The sequence below is a fragment of the Carcharhinus amblyrhynchos genome, chromosome 20 (genome assembly GCF_965287045.1).
Source record: "Carcharhinus amblyrhynchos chromosome 20, sCarAmb.v2.hapA, whole genome shotgun sequence".
Taxonomy (NCBI): Eukaryota; Metazoa; Chordata; class Chondrichthyes; order Carcharhiniformes; family Carcharhinidae; genus Carcharhinus; species Carcharhinus amblyrhynchos.
Genome location: NC_137343.1, coordinates 3,707,176 through 3,720,592, shown reverse-complemented (window position 1 = coordinate 3,720,592; position 13,417 = coordinate 3,707,176). Strand labels below are relative to the sequence as shown.

Below are 13,417 nucleotides of genomic sequence, written 5' to 3'. Positions count from 1 at the left end.
CAGGTTTAAGGTGCTGGGGAGTAGGTACAGAGGAGATGTCAGGGCTAAGTTTTTCACTCAGAAGGTGGTGGGTGAGTGGAATCGGCTGCTGTCGGTGGTGGTGGAGGCAAGTTCGATAGGGTCTTTTAAGTGACTTCTGGACGAGTACATGGGACTTAATAGAATTGAGGGTTATAGGTAAGCCTAGTAGGTAGGGATATCATCGGCCCAACTTGTGGGCCAAAGGGCCTGTTTGTGCTGTAGTTTCTCTATGTTCTATATGTCCCATCTTCAAAAGAATTGAAGGTTTTAAAATTGAAGGATTTCCTTCACTATTAACTTCAGTCTCTGGAATTATGAAATGTGTTCAAACTAGTTCTCAACTTGTGTATTTCTGACAAGATGACCAGTCTTATATAAATTCCAGAGTAGAGTTTACATCAATCAAGGCTACTTGTGGGACGTGGATTTCAATATCACTTTGAGATTGAAAGACAAAGATCGCAGGTTATGAGAGATGTAGTTTGCTTATGCAAATAGCTGCAGAGTAGTGTTACAAGAAAGCAATAGACTTGGAAAAAAAAATTGGACTGTCCAATTTAATAAATCCACACATCACTTCAGTTTTTTTAAAATCATGGACTGTAATGACAGACATTGACGTGATTGGAAAAGATTGGCAGGTATGTCTGTCCCCATTTCAGACATGAAATTAGTTTTTTTTCAAAAGGTTATTTTGGAAGAGCAGTCTTACGATATAGAGAGTTGTTTCTCATTTACCAATATACAATTTACGACCTGGAGCACAGAACGTTTAGAAATTGAAGGGGTGGCTATCAGAGCCAATGGAAAATAAAACACGGACATTTCAAAGTTATGTCACTTTATCAGCTGCAAATTGGTTCTAGACATTAACCTGTAGGTTGGGGGTGATGGAAGGGTAAGTGTTAAGGGCAGGGGAGTCACTTGTATTCTTCACTCCATCCAAATGGCATTCTTATGTTAGCAACTGGAGAAAATATGCAAGCAAATAAAAGCAAAAATAAAATGTACACTGTGAAGGTAATATTCACATAGGATGCATGACTTAGACCCTGCTGAATATAACAATTGTTCATGAGTTTTGCAGTTCAGAATTTGAAGGTTCTTGGCAAAGAAAACTGAAAGCCCTGGAGGAAACTGATGGAATGACAATTTTCCAATGCTGCAGTCAATCACTACTGGTTCTCGCGGCTCAGAATTACAAATTTCTTTCTGTGACAAACAGTGTAAGTATAAATTGCAAGCATCAGAACTTCAGGCAATATTTCAGTAATTTAGAAAGGCCACTGTCATCTTCAATTCCAAATTAGATGTTTTTTCTTATTCTTTCAGAGGATGTGGATATTGCTAGTTAGTTTAGCACTTGTTACCTATTTCCAATTGCCCTTGAGAAGGTAATGATGAGCCACCTTCTTGAAGCACTGCAGTCATCTGGTATTGGTTCTCTCACAGCGCTGTCAAGAAGGGCATTCCAGGATTTTTACTTAGCAACAGTGAAGGACCAATGATATAGTTCCAAGACAGGATGCTGTGTGCCTTGGAGGAAGAGTTGCAGATAATGTTGTTCCCTTGTATTTTCTGCCCTTGTCATACGAGGTCCTACTGAGCCTGCTGGCCTACTTCTGCTCCTACACCTTATAGTAGAAGTCACAGACCTGGAAGGTGCTGCCAAAGGAGCCTTGATGAGTTGTTGCAATGCATCTTGTATATAGGACAGCCCTCTGCCACTGTGAATCAATGGTATAGGTGGAGGGACTGAATGTTTGCGCTGCTGGTGGTGTGTGATCCAGTGGAACACTTCGTCCTGGATGGTATCAAACTTCTCGAATGCTGTTGGAGCTGCATTCACAGTAAAAAGTCTGACAACACCAGGTTTTAGTCCAACCGATTTATTTGATAATAGACTCACAAGCTTTCGGGGTTAGCCCCTTCGTCAGGTGAATGGAGAGTTCTGGCCTCACACAGAGCATATAAAGCACAGACAGTTTAGCGATTACTGATTAGAATGCGAATCCTTACACCTAACCTGCTGCTCAAGACCTGAAGTGGCTGACAATGTGAGTGGAAGGAGCACTGATCACAGGTTACAGAGATGTGTATTGTCTCCAGACAGTAAAGTGAGGTTTTGCAAACCCAGGCAAGTCACAGAGGTTACAGATAGTGCGACATGAACCCAAGATCCCTGTTGAGACTGTCCTCATGTGTGCGGAACTTGGCTATCAGTCTCTGTTCAGCGACTCGGCGCTGTCGTGTGTCGTGAAGGCCGCCTTGGAGAATGCTTACCCGAAGGTCAGAGGCTGAATGCCCGTGACCACTGAAGTGTTCGCCAACAGGAAGGGAACAGTCTTGCCTGGTGATTGTCGAGCGATGTTCATTCATCCGTTGTCGTAGCGTCTGCATGGTCTCCCCAATGTACCATGCTTCGGGACATCCTTTCTTGCAACGTATCAGGTAGACAATGTTGGCTGAGTTGCAAGAGTATTTACCATGTACCTGGTGGACGGTATTCTCACATGTGATGATGGTATCCATGTCGATGATCCGGCATGTCTTGCAGAGGTTGCTGTGGCAGGGTTGTGTGGTATTGTGGTCACTGTTCCTCGGAGCTGCATTCTCCAGGCAAGTGGAGACCATTCCATCACACTCTTGACTTGTGCTATGCAGTTAAGGGAAAGCTTTTGGGGATTAGGAAGTGAGTTATTCACCTCAGAATTCTCAATCTCTGACCTGCTCTTGCATCCACAGTGTTTACATGATAAGTCTAGTGCAGGCTCTGGTCAGTGGTAATCCCTAGGATGCTGACAGTGGAGGACTCAGCAATGTTAATGCTATCGACTGTCAAGGGAAGATGGTTAGAGCTTCTCTTGTTGGAAATGGTCATTGCCTGGCACTTGCGTGACATGGCTGACTGTCACTTGCCATCAGCCCAAGTCTGAACGTTGTCTAGGTCATGCTGCAAGTACACACGGACTACTTCAGTTTCTGAGAGGCTGGTAATGGTGCTGAACATTGTATAATCAACAAATATTCCTACTTCTGATGTAATGTTAGGGGAAGGCTATTGATGAAGAATCTGAAATCAAGGTTACAATCCTGAGAGACTCCTGCAGCAATGCCTTGGGATTAAAATGATTGACTTTCAACAACCACAACTATCTTCTTTTAGAAAGTGTCAGAAATGAGCCTAACCAGAGAAGAGTTCCCTCATTCTCAATTCCCATGGCTTCAATTTTGCCAGGGCTCCTTAATGCCACACTTGGGCAAATGCTGCCTTGATGCCAAAGGAAGTCACAGTCATTTTTGTCCGTTTTTAGCCAAAGGATGTAATGAGGTCAGGACAAGAGTGGCCCTGGCAGAAGCCAAGGAGAGCACCAAAATGCAGTTTATTGCTGATTAAGTGCTGCTTGATTGGTATCAGTGACGCTTTCCCTCACTGCTGAGATTGAGAGGACACCGACGGGGCGGTCATTTGCGGAATTGGATTTATCCTGTTTTTTATTGGTAAGACTTGCCTGGACAATCTTCCACACTGCTGGGTTAATATCCAGTTGTAGCTGTAGTTCAACAGCTGGGCTGTGGGTGGGGCTAATCCTCACTACGATTGCTAAGATGTTGTTAGGACCCATAGCTTTTGCAGCTTCCAATGGCTTCAGCCATTTCTTGATATTGCATGGAGTGAATCAAACTTGCCGAATGCTAGCTCTGATGCTGGGGACCAAGATAGACCATCTACTTAGCACTACTGACTGAAAGTAATTGCAAATGTTTCAGCCCAGTCTTTTGCCTGATGTGCTGGGCTCCCTCATTTTTAAGGATGGGGATATTTATGGAGCTTCTTTGTTCAATTAGCTGCTCCTGGCATGCCCTCCTGCACTCTTCATTGAACCAGGGTTGACACTGCACTGCACCCCGCCCCCCGGCTTGATGGTAATGGCAGAGTGAGGGATATGCAAGGCCATAAAATTGCAGATGAAGTTGAATGAAGTCGTCTGCTGTTAATGGGCCATAGCACTTCACGGATGCTCAGTTTTGAGCTGCTAGATTTGTTCCTAATCTATCCCATTTTGGAGTGTTCTTTAAAATTGATTCATGAGATGTGGATGTCATTGGCTGAGCCAGCATTTATTGTTTATCCCAAATTGCCTTTGAGTAGAATGGACCACTGGGCTGTTTCAGAGGACAGTCAAGAGACAACATATTGCTGTGGCTCCGGAGGTCAGACCAGGGTAGGACAGCAGATTCCTTCCTTAAAATACATTAGTGAACCAGATGAGATTTTTATGACCATCAACAATGGTTTTCTCTTGTCCTTTCATAATCCGTACCAGTCAGTGATTATGGCCAGAATCAGTATGTTTATTTTAAATTCAAATAGAAACATAGAAGTTTACAGCATGGAAACAGGCCCTTCGGCCCAACTTGCCTAAGCTGCCCCTTTTTTAACCCTTAAACCAGTCCCAGTTACCCGCATTTAACCCATATTCCTCTATACCCATCTTATCCATATGATGTCAAAACACGTTTTAAAAAATTAAACCTGCCTCTACTACTACCTCTGACAGCTTCTTGCACACACTCACCACCCTCTGTGTGAAAAAAATGCCCCTCTGGACCTTTTTGTATCTCTCTCCTCTCACCTTAAACCTATGCCCTCTAGTTTTAGACTCCCCTACCTTTGGAAAAAGACATTTACTATCTAGCCAATCTATGCCCTTCATTATTTTATAGATCTCTATAACATCACCACTAAGCCTCCCACGCTCCAGAGAAACAAGTCCCAGTCTATCCAGCCTCTCCTTATAACTCAAACCATCATGTCTCAGTAGCATCCTAAGTGCAGTCATTCTGCACTCATTCTAGTTTAATAGTATCATCTACTGTGGTGAGATTCAAACCTGGCACCCTAGTGCATTGCTCTAGATTTGTTGTTTACCAGTTTAGTGACCTATAGCACTAGGCCACAGGATGCATCATCATCATGAGACTTTTAATTGCAGATATATTTACTGAATTCAAATTTCACCATCAGCCATGGGGGGATTCAAACCCAGGTCCCTAGACCATTACTCTAGGCTACTCATCCAGTGACAATAGTACTACCATAACTCCTCCGCTGTTAGTATCACACAATGTGATAGTGGATATGTCAGTGTGAAGATGGGATTTTGCCTTCACATAGACTGAGCAGTGGTCACTTCTATCTATACTGTCATGGATGGATGCATCAGTGACAAACAGATTGATGAGGAGTAGGTTTTTCCCTTTCTCACCACCTGCAGAGGGTCATTCTGACAAAACTGCCCTTCAGATCTTGGCCAGGTCAATCCGTACTGATGCTTCAGAACTATTCTTAGCAATGGACATCAAAATCACTCTCCCAGAATGCATTCTGCATCCTTGCCAACATCAGGACTTCCTTCATGCAGTGAGCTATTCAAAAGCCCATCGACTTTGGCAGGACCAGAAGATCTTGTGGGTAGAAGAGACAATAAAATTCCATCCATGACCACCAGCATGTTGACTAGGCAAAGCAGTTGTTCATCCCATCCCAGTAATTCAATCTGCGCATGTCATTATTGCTTCTATTCCAGATCTATAAACCGCTTCGGGCATAAAATGACTTTAGCATGTGGAACAGTCTTCACATATAGAATTATCTGCAAAAACAATTCTTTACAGCAACCCCCAGGACATTTAACTGGAGAATCAATGGTTGCAGTGGGAGTAAATCCACAGTACAAATTGTATAGAGAGGAGGGCTTTAGTCAATTAGGTCTCCCACACAAAGCATAAACCAAATCCAGCTTTTAGAAGTTTAAATCATTTTTTTATAATTTGTCTTGAAAGTGACATTAATTTAACCCTCATTTACTGTTATATGCAAGTTATTCAATCAAGTACAATTGCGAGGCTCAATGGGTCATATTCCACCTCTGAGTCGCAAGACTGTTAGTTCAATTCTCACTCTAGAGAGTTGGCCCAAATCCCAAAAGCTGCAATGTCAGAAGTGCGTCTTTCAGACAGGACATCAAACCAAGGCACTGAATTGTTTCCAAGCTGCATGTGAAAGATTCCACGGCATCATTTGGAGGAATAGCAATGGTGATCTCCCCAGTGATTGTGAATATTTATCCATAGATCAGCTTCACAAGGACAGATTAGCTGGTCATCAACATTTTGCTGCCTGTAGGGATTTGCTGTGTGCAAATGATTGCCACATTTACTCCATTTCAACAAGCGTAGGGTTGAAGGTTGTTAGAGATATGAAGTAACGAGGCCATGGAGGAGCTGGCAAACAAGGATATGTATTGTACTATGCATTATTTCTACTCGGTAGTTTTTTTATTATTTTCTGAATGAATTGATCTTCTGCAACATTATAGAATCACAGTTATGAAGACACGGAAAGACATCATTTCAGCTCATCAAGTCCACATTACATATCGCAATCCAGTCAATAGATCATTAAATGGTTCTTCACAGTTTCCAATTGGAAATAGTTTCTGGCTAAATATACATTGGACTAGCAACAATAAAATGTCATTATCCACTGTAACAATAAAGGTAATTCTTTAATACCCTATTGGTAAAACATAAAGAATGCCCAAACATTTAAATCTCACATTATGTAGATTAAGATAATACATGCCTGAACTTTGTCATTACTCAGTTTCAAGACATATCGGTTTTAGGATATTAAATAAAATACCAGTCACCCTCTGCATGAACAAACAATCTAATTTACAGCACAGCAATTAAATGCGATGCTGAATTGCATTAGGTCAGCTTTATAAATAAGCAGCCTTACATTTTCCAAACCATGTTAATATTTCCATCACATGAGATTCCTGAAATTTCTGATGAATATTTTTGGGATTGTTTTCTTTAATTCCATAGGTGTGGAATTAGGCTCTCTGGGGAATGAAAGAATCAAATTCAATGGCCTGAATCTTCCAGTTGGAACCCTTCCCCCCCCCCCCCCCCCACCACCCTGATCAGACAAAAAAATTGCACCTGCAATTTATTAGGGCAAAGTTCTGTTCCAGGATCCTGCAGAACTCAGTCAGTGCAGGAAACTTTGGAGGCAGTAGGGGAGAGAATCCATGCCCTCATTTTTAATTCTTACATGAGGGTACCGCTGGCAGGTCTGGTTTTTGTTGCTCGTTCCAAGTTACCCTAAAGACGGTGGTAGCAAGCTGCCCTCTTGAAGTATTTGGATCCATTCGGCGTAGCTAGCTACAGTCATAGTACTGTTAGAAAGGGAGTGCCCGAACTGAATTGATTATTCAGGTAAATGAGTTTGGAAAATTATGGTGAGAGATAAGGGGGCCACAGTGGGACTGGACCAAGGGATGGTGTGGACCAAGAGAACACAGCGGAGCAGAGCAAGGGAGCACAGGGACGTGATAAAGAGGCAAGATAAAGGAGTGGGGTAACGGAGCAGTTTAATTGGATGAAACGTTCAAGTGGGTAAGGGGAGTGGATGTGGAGTAAAGTGGTAGGTTTGCTGGGGTTTCACAATGAGGTATTGGGAGACAGGAGGTGCAGTTGGGTGAGTCATGGCAATGCTTGGGAGGGTCCAGAGGTGGGGAGCAGTCTGGAGAGGCCCCAACTGGGGGAAAAGGGGGGTCAGAGAGGGTCAGGGAGGAGATGTTGTGGGACAGGGAGTAGTCAGAGGATCACGAATGAGAATCGGGGTCAGGGAATGTTAGCATATGGGGGCGCAGGGAAGGGGGTCAGTTCTGTTGTCACCCTAGTCACATACTGGGTTTTAATCTGTCCAGCATTTCTTGGCTAACTACTGAGCTAAGTACATTCAAACTGTCCTAAGTCTCTGACTGTAATTTAGAGTTGGGGCATTTTTTAGAGGGTCCAGTGGAGCAGGGGAATTGTCCTTTGGAAGTTCAAACTTCCTGGCAATTCCCACAAAGTTACTGGGTTGGGACTTCTTAGGGGTCCAGTAGCATATTTTGGAGGGTATATCTGACGTCTGACTATCAGGAAAGCAGGAAATCTGTCTGTTTTTATTTTTGTGCTTCTGGGATCATACTTAAATGATTTTATTCATCTTCTTGATCATAAATCAATCACAAATAGTTAAGAGACATTCTTACTCTTTAATTAAAGTCAGTTCAGTGCAAGTGGGAAATAAACGCAGTTCCATTTCCAAAAGCTAAATTTAAGATTAGGGCAGATGGTATGAGAGAGATTAGCATAGCCAAATCTCAGTATGTAGGATAATTGTACTACATGTTCTCAATTTGCTCTTTAGAGACACATGGACAAATGTACTGCGAACAGTCTTGTAAATATATCTACAGTATATACCTCAAATCACTGCAGATTGCCGTGATCTTACTGAAACAGCAGGCTTGAGAGGCCCAATAGCATACTTCTGCTTCTATTTCATATGCTTGTAGTATGTCCTGTTTAAATTCTTGAAATATCTATAATTACAACCTGCATGTTTGTATATAAATGATATCAACTTCCCATTATAAATTCTAATGCCCACGTTTATAATGGAAATTGTAAACTTGCCACACTGTAAACACATCCTCCTGTCAGTATAGGTACGTTTATCATGTAAGTGCATACAATTACAGTATAGCAGATTTACTAAGGTTGTTCTTGATATAATAATGGACATGGGAATTTTTAATGGGAATGTAAAAGTGAGGGCTGAATTCCAGATCTTAAAATGAGAACTAAATTAAGTTAAGAAATTACAGGGCATGTCAAATGAGGTGAATATACCATTTAACAGCAACTACAGTTTTAAAAGAGATTTTAGAAATTTTGTTTTGTGCACAATTTTGTCTATGAAGAAAAATTAAAACTAAGCACATACGACATTATATGGGGAGGCAGTTGATGGCCTAGTAATCCAGAGGTCCAGGATAATTATTCTGGGACCAGGGTCCAAATCCTTCTACGACAGACAATGGAATTTGAGTCCAATAAAGGTCTGATATTAAAAGTCAAACAGTGTCCATGAAAGCATTGTCGATAGTCGTAAAAATCCATCTGGTTCACTAATGTCCTTTCGGGAAGAAAATTATTCATCCTTACCTGGTCTTGCCTAGATGGGACTCCAGGTCTACAGCAATGTGGTGGACTCCTAACTTCCCTCTCAAATGGCCTAACAAGCCACTCAGTTATATCAAACCACTCAAGAGCAATTAGGGATGGGAAACAAATGCTGGCCTAATCTGCAAAACCCACATCCCACAAATGAATTAAAAAAAAACATCAAAACGCAGTCAGAAAACACTGTTCCACTCTTTCCAATTCTATTATAAAAAGGATATTATTAAACTGGAATAAGTGCAGAAAAGATTTACTAGGATACTACTGGGACTTGATGGATTGAGTTATAAGAAGAGGCTGGATTAGGACTTCTTTCCCTGCAGTGTAGCAGGCTTAGGGCTGATCTTACAGAGTTCTATGGAATAATAAGGGACACAGATAAAGTAGATAGTCAACATCTTTTCCAAAGGTAGGGGGGTCTAAAATTAAAGGGCATAGGTTTAAGGTGAGGAAGAAGGATACAAATGGGTTCAGAGGGGCAACTGTTTCAACATAGAACACAGAACACTACAGCACAAACAGGCCCTTTGGCCCACAAGTTGTGCCAATCAACTCTATACCTACCTAGCCATAGAACTATCTGTAACTTCCAATGCCATTAGATCCCATATACTCATCCAGTAGTCTTTTAAAAGACCCCAGCGAGCTCGCCTCTACCACCACCAACGGCAGCCGATTCCACTCACTCACCACCCTCTGAGTGAAAAACTTTCCCCTGACATCTCCTCTGTACTTGCTTCCCAGCGCCTTAAACCTGTGTCCTCTCGTAGCGACCATTTCAGCCCTGGGAAATAGCGTCCGAGAATCCACCCTATCTATACCTCTCAACATTTTATAAACCTCTATCAGGTCGCCTCTCAACCTTTGTCTCTCCAGGGAGAAGAGACCTAGCTCCCTCAACCTATCTTCATAAGGCATGCCTCCCAATCCAGGCAACATCCTTGTAAATCTCCTCTGCACCCTCTCAATAGCTTCCACATCCTTCCTGTAGTGTGGCGACCAGAACTGCGCACAGTACTCCAAGAGAGGTCTGACAAGGGTCCTATAAAGTTGCAGCATTACCTCCCCACTCCTAAACTCAATCCCTCGATTAATGAAGGCCAGTCACCATATGCCTTCTTGACCACATCCTCCACCTGCGAGGCCGATTTAAGAGTCCTATGGACCCGGACCCCAAGATCCTTCTGCTCTTCAATCCAGCTAAGACTCCTATCCTTGATACTGTACTCCTGCATCCTGTTGGTCCTGCCAAAATGGACCACTACACATTTATCCACGTTGAAGTCCATCTGCCACTTCTCTGCCCAGTCTTGCATCCTATTTATGCCATGCTGCAACTTCCGACATCCCTCCAGACTATCCACAACACCACCAACCTTCGTATCGCCGGCGAACTTACTAACCCATCCCTCCACTTCCTCATCTAGGTCATTTATGAAAATGATAAACAGCAAGGGTCCTAGAACAGATCCCTGGGGCACTCCACTGGTGACCGACCTCCATGCAGAAAAAGACCCATCCACAACCACTTCCTGCCTTCTGCAGGCAAGCCAGTTCTGGATCCACAAGGCCAAAGCCCCTTGGATCCCATGCCCTCTCACCTTCTCAAGAAGTCTTGCATGGAGGACCTTATCAAACGCCTTGCTGAAGTCCACGTAAACCACGTCCACCGCTCTTCCTTCGTCAATGTGTTCAGTCACATTTTCAAAGAACTCAACTAGGCTCGTAAGGCACGACCTGCCCTTGACAAAGCCGTGCTGACTATTTCTGATCATTCTAAACTTCTCTAAGTCTTGTCCCTCAGAATCCTCTCCATCAACTTACCAACCACTGAGGTCAGTTAGAGGGTAGTAAGTTTTTCACTTAGAGGGTGGTAAGTTTTTGGAACAAGCTGCCAGAGGTAGTAGTAGAGGCGGGTACAATTTTGTCTTTTAAAAAGCATTTAGACAGTTACATGGATAAGATGGGTATAAGTGGATATGGGCCAAATGCAGACAATTGGGACTAGTTTAGTAGTAAAAACTGTGGGGCATGGACAAGTTGGGTTGAAGGGCCTGTTTCCATGCTATAAACCTCTGTGACTGTATGGTTTATCCCTTTCAGATGAAAAACACCTAGAAAAATCAGTTTTCTGAAAGCACTCAGGACAATTTATTTTTAACAAAACCTGCCTGGTAGCCATCATGCATTGGGGATTCACCAGTTCTAAAACAGGCATCCATGAGTTCTGTGGACCATCAGCTGCAGAAAATTCCATCACAATCTAAAACTTGTTCTCAGCCTGACATATCCTCCCTGGTGAAATGAGCAGTTTAAGAGACCATGCCAGGAGCAGCATACCTACAAATGAGGTGTCAATCTGGTGGAGCTCCAACACAACACTGCACTCATGCTAAATTGCAGAAATGATCCTGCAAGCATGGTTCAGATTAAAGCTGTGCAGTATCCTTGATCAACAGTGTGTGTGCACGTGTGTGATTCATTGCATGCAATTACAGTAATCCACAAAGATAAGTGGGCACACCTAAGTACAATTAACGTGTGGAAATCGAAACATGGAAGACAATTATAGGTCTTTGCTAGGCTATAAGTGAATCCTATTTAAATCAAAGTAACAATTTCCCAATTGAATAAATCACAAGCGCAAAGAGCGTAACCATACCTTGCTTAGCCTCAATTTCCTCTGCAGTGAGCTGGGGCTTCTTCTCCTCTGGAGGAAGGGTAGAAGCCATTTCTTTGGTTGAATCAATGTTGGATGTTTCTTGCACATCACGGTCCTCATCACTATCATCGTCAAGTTTTACTCGCTTTTTCTCAAGTGGGAGCATGTCGTTTTCTTTTGCTTTAATTGCAAAACTTATTGGTGCAAAAGACGCTGTGAGCAAAATATTCAGAATATAAATGAAAAATATTTCCCACGCCCACATCTTTAAAACCTATAAAAGTATTAATTCAAACAATGCTGAAAATGTATATATGTTTCAGAAACCAATAAATGTAGCTAATGGTTTTTCTTTGGTACCCAGAATATTCAGTACAACAAACTGCACAAAAGTCTATGAGTCAAAGTCAAATATATTCAGCATCATTTCAAAGTCAAATATATTCAGCATCATTTTACTGAGGAATAATGAAGATATAGCATGCACAGAACATCAAAGCTCAGACTTATTTGACTACCTCAACTTCAATTTCATTCCTCTGCATAAAATGTACTCAATAGTCATAAGCATTCAATATTTTTTTGAGTACAACAAGTTAAAACGAAATTGACGTAAATAATGCAGAAAATGCATATTACATGCAACACATCCGACAGCATTTGAATAAAGAGACAGGATAAGGTTTGGATGGGAACACTTCAGCATACAGTCATAGAGCTTTACAGCATGGAAACAGGCTCTTCAGCCCAACTTGTCCATGCCATCCCTTTTTAACCACTAAGCTAGTCCCAATTGCCCATGTTTGGCCCATATCCCTCTACACCCATCTTACCCATTTAACTGTCTAAATGCTTTTTAAATGACAAAATTGTACCCGCCTCTACTTCTACCTCTGGCAGCTCATTCCAGACACTCACCACCCTGTTTGTGAAAAAATTGCTCCTCTGGACCCTTTTGTATCTCTTCCGTCTCACCTTAAACCTATACCCTCTAGTTTTAGACCCCTCTACCTTTGGGAAAAGATATTAACTAAAAGATACTAAGGAGGGGATTATCTATGCGCCTCCTTATTTTATAGACTTCTATAGAATCATAGAACCCTACAGTGCAGAAAGAAGCCCTTCGGTTTATCGAGTCTGCACTGAACACAATCCTACCCAAGCCCTACCCCCATATCCCTACATATTTACCCACTAATCCCTCTAACCTCCACTACCCTGGACACTAAGGGGCAATTTCTTAGCATGGCCAATCAACCTAACCCGCACGTCTTTGGACTGTGGGAGGAAACCAGAGCACCCAGAGGAAACCCACGCAGACACGGGGAGAACGTGCAAACTCCACACAGGCAGTGACCCGAGCCGAGAATCGAACCCAGGACCCTGGAGCTGTGAAGCAGCAGTGCTAACCACTGTGCTACTGTGCCGCCCTTCTACAAAATCACCCCTAAGTCTCCTACATTCCAGGAGAAAATGTCCCAGTCTATCCAACCTCTCCTTATAACTCAAACTATTAAGTCCCAGTAGCATCCTAATAGCCAATTTGTGCACTTAACATACGTTTTCTCTTTTTATACACTGACAGATCTGTCTACATGGACCTTTGTGGATAAACATACAACTCCACCTCTAGTATGTTCTTAA

The 13,417-nt window shown here is 42.5% G+C and overlaps 1 protein-coding gene across 6 annotated transcripts in view; it reads right to left on the bottom strand.

The window, feature by feature from the left end:
• The window catches only part of sfswap (splicing factor SWAP), a 135,978-nt gene that overhangs the window by 48,512 nt on the left and 74,049 nt on the right, over positions 1-13,417 (bottom strand). For all 6 annotated transcript variants that reach the window (XR_013889035.1, XM_080207981.1, XM_080207982.1 and 3 more), the window contains exon 12: positions 11,774-11,986. Coding sequence is in view for 5 of the 6 variants with exons in the window: in XM_080207981.1 (XP_080064107.1) it covers positions 11,774-11,986 (213 nt within the window). In the remaining variant the exon portion in view is untranslated. The remainder of the gene's footprint in view (positions 1-11,773; positions 11,987-13,417) is intronic.